Source organism: Xenopus tropicalis, chromosome 1, assembly GCF_000004195.4.
Source record: "Xenopus tropicalis strain Nigerian chromosome 1, UCB_Xtro_10.0, whole genome shotgun sequence".
NCBI lineage: Eukaryota > Metazoa > Chordata > Amphibia > Anura > Pipidae > Xenopus > Xenopus tropicalis.
This window is the reverse complement of record NC_030677.2, coordinates 56,038,728-56,054,283: the sequence shown is the minus strand read 5'-3', so window position 1 is coordinate 56,054,283 and position 15,556 is coordinate 56,038,728. Positions and strand designations below refer to the sequence as shown.

The 15,556-nt window shown below is 39.0% G+C and overlaps 1 protein-coding gene across 2 annotated transcripts in view; it reads right to left on the bottom strand.

Annotated features, from left to right (window-relative positions):
- gatb (glutamyl-tRNA(Gln) amidotransferase, subunit B) overlaps positions 1-15,556 on the bottom strand; it is a 66,191-nt gene continuing 50,635 nt past the window's right edge. For both annotated transcript variants that reach the window (XM_002933496.5, XM_012955609.3), the window contains 4 exons: positions 11,256-11,389; positions 9,200-9,278; positions 2,565-2,699; positions 1-1,136 (listed from right to left, as the gene is read on the bottom strand). In XM_002933496.5, the coding sequence (XP_002933542.2) occupies positions 1,008-1,136; positions 2,565-2,699; positions 9,200-9,278; positions 11,256-11,389 (477 nt within the window). In that variant the 3' untranslated portion in view covers positions 1-1,007. The remainder of the gene's footprint in view (positions 1,137-2,564; positions 2,700-9,199; positions 9,279-11,255; positions 11,390-15,556) is intronic.

Here is a 15,556-nt window from a genome sequence, read left to right as displayed (position 1 = left end):
TCCAGCTTCTTAACATTTTTAATATAACTGAGGCCAAATGAGTTGTGTTTTCACATCAGCAGTTACATTAAAGCGCTTATAAGGGCAGCATATGGACGGGTTCTTGGGGCCCCAGCTACCAATATGCAAGGGAAAAAAAAAGTACATTCAGTAAAATACAGAGAAGCTTTCCTCAGTAACAATCTCCATTATATTACATAATATATTCTAACACAGGTTATGAGTAGCCTGAAAACGTTTTACTCGTGGACTTTAGGAGAAAAAATGAAAATGGACACTCTCATACATTCATTCCTGAAGGGATTGCCATTGTTAGCGCCAGAGGACACAAAATACGTCTAATTAAATCAGTCTTTTATACAGAATATATGTGTTGCCCTAAGAACATACATAATGTATTATAGCAGGCATAATGGCAAATAAAGAAAATGTATCCCTCTGCTCTGCACAATGTACAATGATTTTTCCTCTATGTCTTGGGCTATGGCCACACAGGGTGCCTTAGTCGGCCACCACCAGCGCGTTTGGGTGGGTTTAGAAAACAATGTGCAGTCAGTTGGGGGACAAGGGTCCAGATTAGTTCTAGGTGGCAGAACAGGTACATGCTTAGAACCCCCCACCCCCATCTCTTATAGGCAGGCTGAGAATCAGCCCCGTGTGCCCTTAGCCTTAGGTGTTCATTCTGAATCACAGACCACAAGCATTATGTTGTTCTAATGCACTGTTTACTTTCAGTACTAACCTTATCCACTTCCCAGCTGGCCAGTCAGTAAATGAAAGGTGTGGGGGGGTGGGTGTCAATATGCACCTGTGTTCTGTGTACAACATTAAAAGAATAAGAAGGAAGGGCTTGCAATGGACACATACTCTGCCTATTGTTATAATGACAAAACATCTATGGTTTTTGCTATTTCTTGCACTGATTTGTGCATGTCGGCTTACATAGTAACCAGAAAAGTAATATGTCAGAAGTCTTCATTTGGGATAATTAAATCTTCACAGGAAAACTATGACAACACTTTTTCTTCCAGTATGGACTTCACTAGAACTGGATCAGCACGTCCTTTGGTTGCCTTTTGGACTAAGCCAATTAGTTTGTTCATAATTTTATGGTTTCCTTGTCTTATTTCAGCAACCTGAAAGGTTAAAGAGCAGCAGTTAGAAGTCAGTACTGGCAAGTATACTGAATGTCGCTTGTATTTGCCCACATAACCCATACACATTTGCATCTGCTGTCATCTCTATATTGTACCCGGACACAGTGAGAGAGGGAAACAAATGGATTAAGCCTGTAGTAGTAATGACCAGTCGAGGCGACATCAGGGTTCACCGACAATCAGTGCACGGCTCTAGTATAGAGACACACAAGGAGCACTTTGTTCACGGAATTTTAATGAATGCATATCTGTGCTCATATTTGCATCTAATATTAGCACTGAGCACCCAGTGTTAGCAAATTAGATATATTCTATCCCAATGTATTGCATACAATTGCTACATTTTGGTATGTAATGAAATTAATTCAAGAACAAAGCAGATACAGGGGTTGCTGCATTGATAAGAAGAAAACAATATGGTTATGGGCTATAAGGAAAGATTGGGAAAGGTACCAGGGCCCCATTTACTGTTTTATTCAGAAGGGCAGATGGTGGGCAGCACTGGGGTGTCCCCTAGAATGTCCCTAGCTCAGAGGTGCAGGAAAGCCCTGTACTTACTGCCTGCCCATGGTCCCATGTAGCCTGGCAATACAGTGCTCTGCACCTCGCAGCCTGTACAAACTGTTATATGCCACGTGTAATGGCTCAATGCATTGGCTCTAGGCACATTTCCTGGGTACCTTGCCTCTATTGAAGCAATCATTAAGGCAGGTCCCATTATAATAATCCGTACAAGTATAGGGAGAAGTAAAGTTCCTTGCACACACAATGTTTTACCTATTTAGCCTAAAGGCACGTGGTGCATTTTGAATATATAACACCATATACTCTAAACAGAGTACAATACAATCATCAAACACAGCGGACATTTCCCTGTAACATAAATTGAGATTTCCCCTGTTCCAATCACAGTTACCTTGCAGGCTGGTCATTCAGAAAACAGCTCAGACATTAAAGTTTATTGGCTCTATTATAATAAACACACTGCTCAACAAACTAATAAGAACATCATCTGAAACGATCATTTGTCTAGCACAATGAAATGAGCATGACATTCTAATGTGAAGATATAAGACCATGACCCGACAAACAGCTCCTTGCAGACTGCCACTTGCATTATTAATATCCTTAATTGAAGTGATTCATAGCTGGCTGAATGCTAAATATGCCATGAAACACTATAATAAGACTAGTTATCACCAGAATTTACTTAGTGTCTTCTTGTCTGTGTATAAATAAAGGGATATATGGGGGATAAAAGTGGCATTGTACTGTGACATTGGCTTGCTATGGCCGGTGGGAAGGCTGAATGTAATATTCACTGACGGCAGGAACAGATTCAGCACAGTCCTGTTCCATAAAAGGAAAGAACATTTACATTTATGTAGATGTACAATTGCAAAATACCTCCTTTTGGTGCCCGTTAAGAATTCTTTGGCAAATCTCCTCTAACTGCATTCTGTCCTTCAGAAGCCCTAGATTCTTTTCCTTAATAATCTCTGCTGGAGTCTTTTCTCCTCCTTTACAAAGTTCTTGGAACACCTAAAATTTACGAGAGAGAGAAAGAGCAAAGAAAAGAGGGAGAGATGGAGAGAGTGACAGAGAGAGATAGAGAGAGTGAGAGAGAAAGTGCATATTCATTAAATGAAGTCATAATCTTCCCTTTTGTGGCTGATGTTTGATTAAAGTGGGATCACAGTATTTCTAATGTACAATCTAACAACTGCCCTTGTGCTAATGAGACTACTGAAGAGGCCTGATAAAGTAATTAAGAGTCAGATTAAATAGAAAAAAGCCTTAATTGCATTTGTTAAAGAATCAGATTTGACTATGAGTTAGAAAAGAAAAGGAGAAAAGTAGTTAGACCTGTATTTGCTGGGCCTGTAATGTATTTAGCCGTTTCACTTATGCACGGTACGGTAACACAAAGTTGGCTATACCTGGACAGATATTAGTTGCCCACTCTGCAAAAACACAAGGCCTTTCTTTTATGGGCCTTAAACATCCAGCACCCTCAGCAGCCTTGGGATTTTAGGGAGGGTAGGAGTTGTAGTTTGACAACAGGGCCAGAGATTGGACTTGTCTGGGGCATAAAAACTGAAGCCAAGTGAATAAAATAGCAAAGATAGCACCCTGTGTACCATCCTGCTCATGTTTAGCCAACATCAAGTAAGAGGTATGGGATCTATGATCGGAAATGCTAGGGAGTTGGGAGCTTCTGTGATTTGATGCACTGTGCCTTCCAAGAAATCTGATAGTGTTGTTTTGCCACAAATATGGATTTATGCAGCTCACTACTGTTTGTACTTGATCAAAAGGAAATAGGAAGTAGGTTTGAATAGGACAATATACAAATGCATACATTATACATATACAGTGGAGGAAATAATTATTTGACCCCTCACTGATTTTGTAAGTTTGTCCAATGACAAAGAAATGAAAAGTCTCAGAACAGTATCATTTCAATGGTAGGTTTATTTTAACAGTGGCAGATAGCACATCAAAAGGAAAATCGAAAAAATAACTTTAAATAAAAGATAGCAACTGATTTGCATTTCATTGAGTGAAATAAGTTTTTGAACCCCTACCAACCATTAAGAGTTCTGGCTCCCACAGAGTGGTTAGACACTTCTACTCAATTAGTCAACCTCATTAAGGACACCTGTCTTAACTAGTCACCTGTATAAAAGACACCTGTCCACAGAATCAATCAATCAAGCAGACTCCAAACTCTCCAACATGGGAAAGACCAAAGAGCTGTCCAAGGATGTCAGAGACAAAATTGTAGACCTGCACAAGGCTGGAATGGGCTACAAAACCATTAGCAAGAAGCTGGGAGAGAAGGTGACAACTGTTGGTGCGATTGTTCGAAAATGGAAGGAGCACAAAATGACCATCAATCGACCTCGCTCTGGGGCTCCACGCAAGATCTCACCTCGTGGGGTGTCAATGATTCTGAGAAAGGTGAAAAAGCATCCTAGAACTACACGGGAGGAGTTAGTTAATGACCTCAAATTAGCAGGGACCACAGTCACCAAGAAAACCATTGGAAACACATTACACCGCAATGGATTAAAATCCTGCAGGGCTCGCAAGGTCCCCCTGCTCAAGAAGGCACATGTGCAGGCCCGTCTGAAGTTTGCCAATGAACACCTGAATGATTCTGTGAGTGACTGGGAGAAGGTGCTGTGGTCTGATGAGACCAAAATAGAGCTCTTTGGCATTAACTCAACTCGCTGTGTTTGGAGGAAGAAAAATTCTGCCTATGACCCCCAAAACACCGTCCCCACCGTCAAGCATGGGGGTGAAAACATTTTGCTTTGGGGGTGTTTTTCTGCTAAGGGCACAGGACAACTTATTCGCATTAACGGGAAAATGGACGGAGCCAAATATCGATAACCTCCTTCCCTCTGCCAGGAAACTGAAAATGGGTCGTGGATGGGTGTTCCAGCACGACAATAACCCAAAACATACAGCAAAGGCAACAAAGGAGTGGCTCAAGAAGAAGCACATTAAGGTCATGGAGTGGCCTAGTCAGTCTCCGGACCTTAATCCAATAGAAAACCTATGGAGGGAGCTCAAGCTCAGAGTTGCACAGAGACAGCCTCGAAACCTTAGGGATTTAGAGATGATCTGCAAAGAGGAGTGGACCAACATTCCTCCTAAAATGTGCGCAAACTTGGTCATCAATTACAAGAAACGTTTGACCTCTGTGCTTGCAAACAAGGGTTTTTCCACTAAGTATTAAGTCTTTTTTTGTTAGAGGGTTCAAAAACTTATTTCACTCAATGAAATGCAAATCAGTTGCTATCTTTTATTTAAAGTTATTTTTTCGATTTTCCTTTTGATGTGCTATCTGCCACTGTTAAAATAAACCTACCATTGAAATGATACTGTTCTGAGACTTTTCATTTCTTTGTCATTGGACAAACTTACAAAATCAGTGGGGGGTCAAATAATGATTTCCTCCACTGTATATATACACACATGAATGTTTGTGAAGCCTGTTCAATAGTTCTGCATACATATGACCTAAGATGTGACCTGTATCTCACACAAGTCATACAAGTAGATAATAAGAATCCCAATTAAAGAAATGAGTCATAAACATAACACATATATTTACTGAGTAAAGTGATGCAACGTTCCATATTTGTTTGTGAAGTATGTGAACCTTTGCTTTGCAGAACTCTTGTGCCCATGTTTGCCCAAAACTAGGTGCACTCCAAAACTAAAATAATAAAATGTGTCCAATAACTTAGCACAAGGGAGGGGAGGCTCAGGTGCAAGGGAGCAGGTATCGCCATTTTCTGAATTCTTTGTAAAAAGTAATTTTATTGAGGTGCCATGATTAAACAATTGCCTTTTTGTGTCTTTGAACACATGTAAGATGATTGTTTGATCATGGCACCTCAATAAAACTTCTTTTAAAGAAGAAGAATTCTGCCAGGAGATATGCTCATTGAGTGCCCAAAACTAGCCCCCAGAAACCCACAGGAGACCCCAGTGTAACAGACGATACATTTTTTGTATACTACCATCAACTATACTCCTCACGTACTAGCCACAATACTACACACAGTACTACACACATACCTGGACAGGATTCCTATTCCATGTCTTTCAGCACACTTATGGGCTTATTTATCAGGTTTTAAGTTTGTGAATTGAGTTTTTTTTTTTCAAATTCAAATAAATTCACATTTAAAAAAAAAAAAAAACTCAGATGCTTGCTTATTTATTAATATGGAAAACTCGTCCAAATAAAAACTTGAATACCTCAAATTTGTGAATTTACTTGCAAATCTCAAATTGAAAGTATGGCCTGACTTTGCCTAGAACAACTCCCATTGACTTCTACATAAACTCAAAGCTATTAGATGCCGAAGCTTTACATATTGGACTTTCTTTTTCTAATTAGAATACATATAACTCAGGGTACTCCTGGTAGAGCTGACCGTAGCATGTGTGTATGTGACAGGGACCTTAGACTTTAGGGGACTGATGTGAATGATGTATAATCTCTGTAGGAGAATACATTGGATATATAAAATAACAATTTCATTCATGTATCAGAAGATAACCAGATGTACAATGGGATTGATTTGGTAGCACATTATAAAATCATCCTGTCATCCTGGGCAGTTGTGTGGCAGGAGTTTGTGGCATAGACGGATCACAGTCTGCCATTTAATTTAGCCTTAAGGCTGCACAACACAGACAATAATTTGTTTTAGAAAATATGACAAAGAGATTTACTATTTCTAAATCATATTAAACCCCCATCCAGTAGCTTCTAACCAACACAAATCTATTTGAACTTTAAAATGTACTATTGATTTATGCAATTTAATTTCCCATTAGTCTAATTAGAAGATCAGTTCTATTCCAGCAGTGCCATGCTACTAAACATAGTCATGTAGATGCCAGACCTAATTAAATGTAATTGTTACATTGCACAAAATCAAATGTAGAAATCTCTCTCTATATAAATGCAGGTAGGTGGGTTGGCTGGTTCTTCAAAGAGATCCTTTCCAGAGCTGCTATCCAACTGGCATTTCTAGCAACACATCAGAATCTAATATGATACTCTGACATGTGCGCCATGCCAATGAATCTCTGCCATGGTAAATGAATGTATGACAACCTGATGCTAAAAATACATGGGATGAATAATGCAAGAAACAACTGAACTAAGCCGAGCAGACAAAGCAATGCAAGTGGCACACTTATTAAGCTTTCTGGATTTGCACCAATAATGGATCCTGCCCGAAAGGGATTAAAGAAAAATTCAAATTGGTCTGGACAATAATCCTTTGTTATGAAGGAAACAACATGTAGTGGTATTACTGGGTGATGTGCCAAGGTTGAATGGTGTTACTCTTTCTTTGAGGTAGACAGATGGGTAACAAAGTATTTGTCATGTTCTCTAGGAGAAATAACATGTGGGTGGATCTGAGAACGCAATGGAAACATCTCCTACAATATTTTATGGTTATTATTAATAGCCCACTGTAAATTATGTTCTACCCACCAAGATTCCATATAGTCAGCACTGCCTTAAGCACGTTATGATAGCTAACACATTCTGAATTATTTGTGCATTGTGAATAATATACAGCTAAGCCTTGTCTGCAGTATTTACTGCCAGTAATGGGATCACTTGCTGTTATATGGCACTCACTCACAGCTGACACTACCCTCCACACCCAGCGAAACACCTTGTATAGAAATCTCATTTTAGTGAACATATTGTGTAAAAAAACAGAAATGTGCCAGTGCATTATACTTTGTATAGAAAGAATGTATTTAGAAAAAGTTGTGTTTTGGGTTGATTTAATGAAACTTTCTCCAAAATCCCTGCTACTCTGGCCCATCTGTACCACTTCCTCCTGCCTCCTTTCCCAGGCTGTGTAGGGGGGGCAGCTGGCACTCAACACAATTCAGTAAACGATAGGAACCAATCAGCAGCTAGACAGACTGGATAGAGAAACAAAGCTTGTCTTTGCTTATGTGACTGCAAGGCTGTGATTGGCTATCCCCTCCTACTGTGTTTCTTGCAGGGACCATTAGAACCAACACTCCTCATTTGAAACACAAACAGGGACCACAGCAGATCTATGAGGATCTCCAATAAAGGGGCTGTTAGTAATTTAATGAGTGAAAGCTGAGATATAAATCATTCATTATTTGCCTACAAGATCGGGGGGAATTTCACTTATGTGAAATGTATCCTTTAATAAAGGTTCCGGTTCTTGTTATCCTGCATTAGCTGTTTGGGAAGCCAAGAAATTAATTAGGAATGTAGTTTACCATTTATGTAGCAGACAAGCAGGAATTTGCTGGTTATATTTTCTCCTCTGAAAGCATACTCCTATTTAAAATGATATATCCACTATATTGTGTAAATGTAGGCATCATATATATACGTACATAGCATTAATACAGTGTTAAAATATACAGAGCCAGTAGAGAGTTTTATTATAATTTAAGTACTTCAGTGCCTAATACAAAGCAGAAAGCTATAAAATGGCAATTCATTTCTAAAGAAAAAAAAAAAAGAAACAAGCGACACCTATTGCAGTGATCCCAGCAGAACTCTGGGCAATGTACTAAGCAAAGTGCAAAACTGCAGCACAAGGGCCCACGAAGAGTGACAAGTTGCTAAATCTTCAACTTTTATCCCAAATCAATTCAATAGGGTTGAATGTATCACTTTAATGTAGAATTCCAGTCACTATGCTGGCCCCTAGCTTTAAAGCCAGCAAAACCCCCTAAACACTGAGAATGAATTGTCTCACTATATCAATGATCTACAACAACTCATGACCATAACAGGTTAAGCTTGTTGTGGATATCAGTCAATGGCACCTTATTTTCATTCTGTAGGATTCAAGTTCTTGCGCCCAGGCAAGTCTCATAACCCTGTTTTGTTGCCTTAAATGAATACTGCCATGATTTTTATGGTACACTTTTTATTTCTAAATTACAAAAATAACAAAACAAAAAAAAGCAATATGCAATTTATCAGCAGATTCCACATAGTAATAACAGTGTGCAATTTCTTCCTAATGTGAGTGACATTAGCCTACCCCTGTGACTGCAGAGCATAGGCTTAGAAAATGCCACTAACTATAAACTGGCAAATTCTCAGAATCAGAGTGTTCTAACTCTAGCATTAAGGTGAAGGCAAAAACGTGTTCCCTGTTATAGGTACTTTATTTCATTGATCAAAATGTAGTCCCTTTCTAAACTGATCTACATTGTTGTTATAAGTAAAATTATAGCTAAAAACATTTCTCAATTAACATTTACATATTCCTAAATTACATTTTCAAAATTAAGGGAATGTTGGTTAAATTCTACTAAAAAAAACATGTTTAAAAACTTTAGTTTTTTGGTAGTGTACTATAGGCACAGAGAAGAGCTAACTTATCATTAAATATATTTGTATTATTTATTGTTCAAGCCATCTGTTAACCTAGATATGTTTGCTCACTACCATCCAAGTGATAAAAAAGTCTATCGTCTGGAGTACATACCTGTTTGGCGGCTGAAGAGGAAATAGACCCGTTATCTAACAGAGTCAGAAGTTCTGCTAATGCAACTGGACTGACAGGACTGGAAAGAAACAACTGTATAAGTACAAGAGCTGGCAATTTCATTTACTTGAAACGTGAATGGAACTTGAAAGCAGGCAATATATTTGAGAAAACAATACATTCCTGACAAAGCTAAAAGCTTTTCTGATTATGAATTTTGGAATGACACCAATCTGACATTTGCTTTAGAATAAATGTCTGTGCAGAAGCAAGGAAGCTAATGCTGAGCCATTCAACTGAAAAACAGTTGTGGTAATTATCCTGCTATTCCTCCCCAGTCACATAGGGAACACTCACAGACACTTTCCTCCTATTCCTCCCCAGTCACATAGGGAACACTCACGGACACTTTCCTCCTATTCCTCCCCAGTCACATAGGGAACACTCACGGACACTTTCCTCCTATTCCTCCCCAGTCACATAGGGAACACTCACAGGCACTTTCCTCCTATTCCTCCCCAGTCACATAGGGAACACTCACGGACACTTTCCTCCTATTCCTCCCCAGTCACATAGGGAACACTCACGGACACTTTCCTCCTATTCCTCCCCAGTCACATAGGGAACACTCACGGACACTTTCCTCCTATTCCTCCCCAGTCACATAGGGAACACTCACAGGCACTTTCCTCCTATTCCTCCCCAGTCACATAGGGAACACTCACAGACACTTTCCTCCTATTCCTCCCCAGTCACATAGGGAACACTCACAGACACTTTCCTCCTATTCCTCCCCAGTCACATAGGGAACACTCACGGACACTTTCCTCCTATTCCTCTCCAGTCACATAGGGAACACTCACAGGCACTTTCCTCCTATTCCTTAAACATAGGTGTGCATCCTCTAATTTCAATTTTTGGCAAGGACAGAAGGAACAAGGTAGCCTCTCACTGCTGTTAATGCTAGTAAATAAAAAGTGCCAGGTAGAGGCACACAGAGAGATGACAGATGATTCTCTGCCCAAAAAAGGCTTGTGCGGGCATTACACATCACTCCGGTCCTTATTACAGCAGTAACATGTGGACGGGGCATTTGACCACTGTTTTTCTCCACCAGGGGCAGTCATGGATAAAATGCCTGTGTGCCATTAGCCTTGGAGTATAAGTTGTCTTATAAAGGACTTTAGTATTGCTGGCTGCTTGTCAGCATTTTGCTTTACAGGGGCTGCAGCTAAGGTCACATTTGATATATATATATTTCAGTGCATTTAGAAGTGAAAGCTCAGCTTTCTTCCAACCTCAATTCATTGTTTGAATATTGAAGTTGGAGGGAAGATAGCTCTATGTTGTGACAGGATATCTCCACAGGCGACTATCATCCTGTCAGTTTCTGTCTGCCCTTACCTTGCATTTATAGGCTATACATGCCATTCCATTCCACAACAAGGCATTCTTCAGTTGCTAAATTACTGTTTTGAAGAATATGGTATTCTTTATTAGTCTGTATGTGTTTCGGACACAGCAGATGATACACGTTATTGTTGAACGGGCTCTGTGTTTATATACAATGTCTTGCAGTTTGTTTATTATAAATGTACAGATTCCATTCCTTAATGATAGCTTTGTATGAAACCACTGTATCAGTACACATATATAGCCCTTGAACAAGATAATCTACATGTAGAGGAAATCTCCACCTGTTCCTTATCATTTTTGTACAATGGCCTGTGTGTGTATGCAGGTCAACTTTAGAATGCAGAGGTTTCTCTGGGTATCGCTACACATATACAGTGCAGCACAGGGCCTGACCCAAACAAACACCCCAAAACCAGAAGCCTGGCTGCTTACACTGCCATCTTTCCAGTGAGTTAAGAGGAAATCATCCACTGCATAACCTCAATGACTTCACTGAGCTAATGATGAGAACATACTGCTTAAAATATTTAACAATTAAAAATATAATCACATAAAATGAATGCAGTCTGAAACATTGGTCAGACTTTACTGGCACAGAGGCAGAGAAAGCAGACAGTTTAGACAAGGGAATAAATCTCACCTCTGTTTGATGGTAAGGTTCTGCTGTCTTAGGTGCCCAAGTAAATCATTAATCAGCCATCCAATTATCTTCTTAGGGTCAACATTGGTCATTCGTACTACAGTTTGAAAATATTCTTGTAAACCTTCCTCATTCTAATAGAAACAAAAGAAAAAAAATAGTTTTGGTATATATTTCACCATAATGTCTGCAACAAAACTGAAAGAATAATATAATGTTGGGTAGTGATAACTTTATGCTCATTGAACATTTTAGCATGTTTATTACAGAGACCCCCAAATGTGGAGCAAAATAAATTCTATCTGGATACTTTAACAACTGATTAAGCTTCATGCCTACCTTCTGCCATTACTGTATGTGTATGAACATACAGCAATAATGCATTCATAATATTTTATGCCTGTAGAAGAGACGTAGCTTTTAAATCTTAAAAGATTGTATTTTTTGATAAATCAGCCAATTAGCGGTATAATGTTACCAAACAAGACTCTAAAAAACACATTATGACTCTCCACTATGTGATCATAACATTTTTGAATGACAAGGTCATGGATTTGGGCACCTCTCACATAACCAGCTGTGACAATCCCATCTCAAGTGTCCTTATATTCTGGCCCTTACTATTGTTCCATTTTGGTTGTTTTCCCAAGCAAAACTCTTTTTACAACACTAATATAACTCTATCTCAGCCACAATAATAGCATTTAACTCACATCAGCTCATCCACCACAATAACCTCTTCTGCCTGTTTAAATTACTGTCTGGCCTTCTGAGGTTACGCTGCTGTGATATCCTGTTACTAGAATATATGACTTATCCATGTGACAAAATGGAACAATAGCTGATGAAAATTATTTTTGGACAGACTGTATGAAATCCAATTGGATCACAGGATGAGCTGTAATCTAGTGGCTGCCATTACTGGTTCTAGTACTGTAGTTGGTTCTGGTGCTGCCCTTGACACCAGACCTCAAACCACCCACTCCCCTCATTAATCTCACACACTTACTAATCACCTATGCACTACAGTATGTATAATCCCAAATAATTTAGCCCTAAAGGCACTTATTGCCCCTATAGTTTCCTCCACCAGAGGTGTGAGCTAATAGAGCCTGCACTCCAGATATGAAAAACAATAGTTGTTTTTTTTTTTTTTTTTAAATGCCCCTTCCATCGCTAGGTTACCGGCACCTGAAGGGAGATCCCAGTGCGGCAGCCATGTTGGGGCACACATGAGCAAAATGAGCAAGCCACAACTCTTTCATTATGTGGCTGTGTGTGACGTAGGAGGGTGATTTACATCCACCTCTCCTATGTCAGGTGAGAGGGGGAGATCTGCTTATTAAGCGCATGTGCGCAAACCAACATGGCCGTCCACATCGGGAGCTCCCTCCCAGTACGAGAAGCCCAGCGCTGGCGGGGGAAGTTTTTCTTTACAAAAAAAACTATTGTCCAGAGTGCAGGTTCTATTAGTGCGCACCTCTGGTGGGGGAAAAATTATAGGGGTGATAGGTGCCCTTTAAGTGTACAGCAGCAGGGCGGGAGGATTTTTTGATGCTCTTTTTTTTTATACATAGGCACTCTTAAAGCTGTCAACACCCAAGGCATGGGCCCTCAGGTGCCTATGTAAAAACTGTGTCTGACTGGCACTATGGCACTTTTGATCAGCATGGCCAGCATCTGCCATTGGCACAGTATTTCCTATTAATTTGAAGCGGAAGAGATGTCAGGTTGGTCAGGCTTTCTAATTGCCATTGGCTTCTCAAAGCACTTCAGCGATGGAAAACCTTCTTGCACCAGTAAGACCATTCTAGAAGAAAAAAGTCGCACAAATGTACTATTCACCATGTCCAGGCTTTAAAACTGTGCATCAAATATCAAAACATTTTTTCCATGAGTCCATAATATCAAATTTTTGCATACATTTACAAGTTTTAAATTCATTCACTAGTATTTATTTCCAGTTGTACAGCACAGTTGCTGTATAGTTTTCAGATATTTTTTCAACTATTGTGAAAAATACACACAATATGGCACTTTATGCCAATAAGTTCAAACAGTATGCTTGTTTATTTAAAAAACACTTTGTGTCTTTTTCATTTACAACTCCTAATGAAGGTACGCAAAGAACACACACATATATGTACCTTGTGAGTCTATCATGTGTAAAATGGCTGCTCTGTCACTGTACATGTGATACTACTGGTGGCGTTTCTTGCAGGACAAACATTTTTTATATTAACTTCATTTGGTTTAGCAGGTTGTGGCCAAACATTAAACACTAAGAATTGTTATTTAGATCTACAGAGAGCCTGCTACAGATGTCAGCACAACTCATTCGTTAAAAATGCTCTGCCCTCTTTATAGCTGTATTCATAATGTTGTCATGAGAATACAAATAAGCTATGATTAAAAACCAGGGAAAGATTAGCTTGGTGCACATTTTCTTGTGTGTGTTTTATGTAGGGTATTTGGGATTTATTATAATCTCTCTTTATCTGTATGCAGGGAAAGTATAGCTCCCCATCTCTGCTGTGAGATTAAACCCTAGGACCAATATTTAACTTGCTTTTACACAATATTCAGCAACACAACAATGCTAATCTGCTCAATTGTCTTCATTTCTAAAGTATGAAGGTAAAGATAGATCCTTGGTAAGGGAACCACTATCTTCACTTCTATTCCCACAAGCTAACCTCTCTTCTTATACAGCAGGATACTCTTCCACACAGAGGGCAAGTAACACCATCAAGAAAAATATTTTTTAAAGGGAACGTTCACTTGTTGGAAAAATCTTTACATGCTTTTCTGACTGCCAAAATGTGCAGTTTGGAATTAAAAGCTGTTTTTTATTAAGCCCTCCAAGCTTAAAGAAATATAATCATCACATGATTAAATAAGCCATTTTATGCTCTGTGGTTTTGTCAGTCACTGTTTTACTCACTCACTGAAATGTGAAATGTTTCTTCATGTTACAGTGCAGAATATACTAGATTCACGTACATAATCACCACTCTTACCAAAAATCCTGTGTTAATATTATATTTGCCCACAAGCATTTCAACAGTGATCCACAGGGCACAGGCATAATCATTTATGAATGATCATAATCTGAGGTATTGGAATCAAGGTTAAACAGCTGACAGGGAGAAACTGGTCTATCACTCCCATCTACACATGTAAGGGGTCACTGGCCAACCGGACAGTCTATAGATGCACTTAATAAATTAATTAGATTAACCTGCAATTATGTGAATATTTAAGATTTAGAAGTTACCAAGGTTTGATTACTGTTTATCAATTTCAATTAAGATAGAAAAGAGTAAACTTAACCCCTGTAAATGTTTTCAATAATTCAATTAATTCAAAGTGAGTTCTCCATTTTGTGGGGTCCCAAAGATTAGACTTGGGGACTTCTCCACTCTCTATTAATTTTACATTTCTCAAACGCTAACTGAATGAATTATAGGAGTAATTTGCTAATAATTTTTTCTTTTTAAAAAAAAAAAAAAAAAAATTCTCATTTTTATTAGAGCACTGGCACTTTTTAAACAATCAATAATGGATTTGGGATTAGTTAACTATTAACTTGATCCCCAACTAGTGGCTCAGGAGTAAGATGTTGCTCTCTGACCCCTTGGGATGTTGCTCCCAGTGGCTTCAAAATAGGTGCTTATTTCTGAATTCCTGGCTTTTGGGCAAGTTTTGGTTGCATAAAAACCAGATGTACTGCCAAACAGCCTCACATAGGCTGCCAGTCCATATAGGAGCTACCAAATTGCCAAATATAGCTCTTATTAGCACACCCAGGAACCTGTTTTATAGTTGTGTTGCTCCCCAAGTCTTTTTACATATGAATGTTGCTCACAGGTAAAAAAAGGCTGGGGATCCCTGAATTATGGGAACAGGCTTATTTATGAGTTTGGCCAAACAGAATATGATCTGATGAATGGCATGCGTCCTATGTGTATCCAGCATGACTGATTCTGCTTATAAATCCAGAATGAAAGAAGGCTGTTATTGGTATAAATGAATAAATATGACAAGTCAGATGGGATCACGTATATCAAGTTTCACAAAAGAAAGATGAGCACTGCACCAGGTGACCCACTCCTTTCATGGGATTCATGTTGTGCATATGGGCATAGCATCTAAATATTCCATAGCTCTGTACCAACACAAAGTAAGGTAAAAGGCAATCATTAGTCATACAAAACACTACCAGGTACAAAAATATGCTAAAACCATTTTAAATCATAGGTACACTTCATCCCCCTCCTACCATACAAATCAACAGGTAT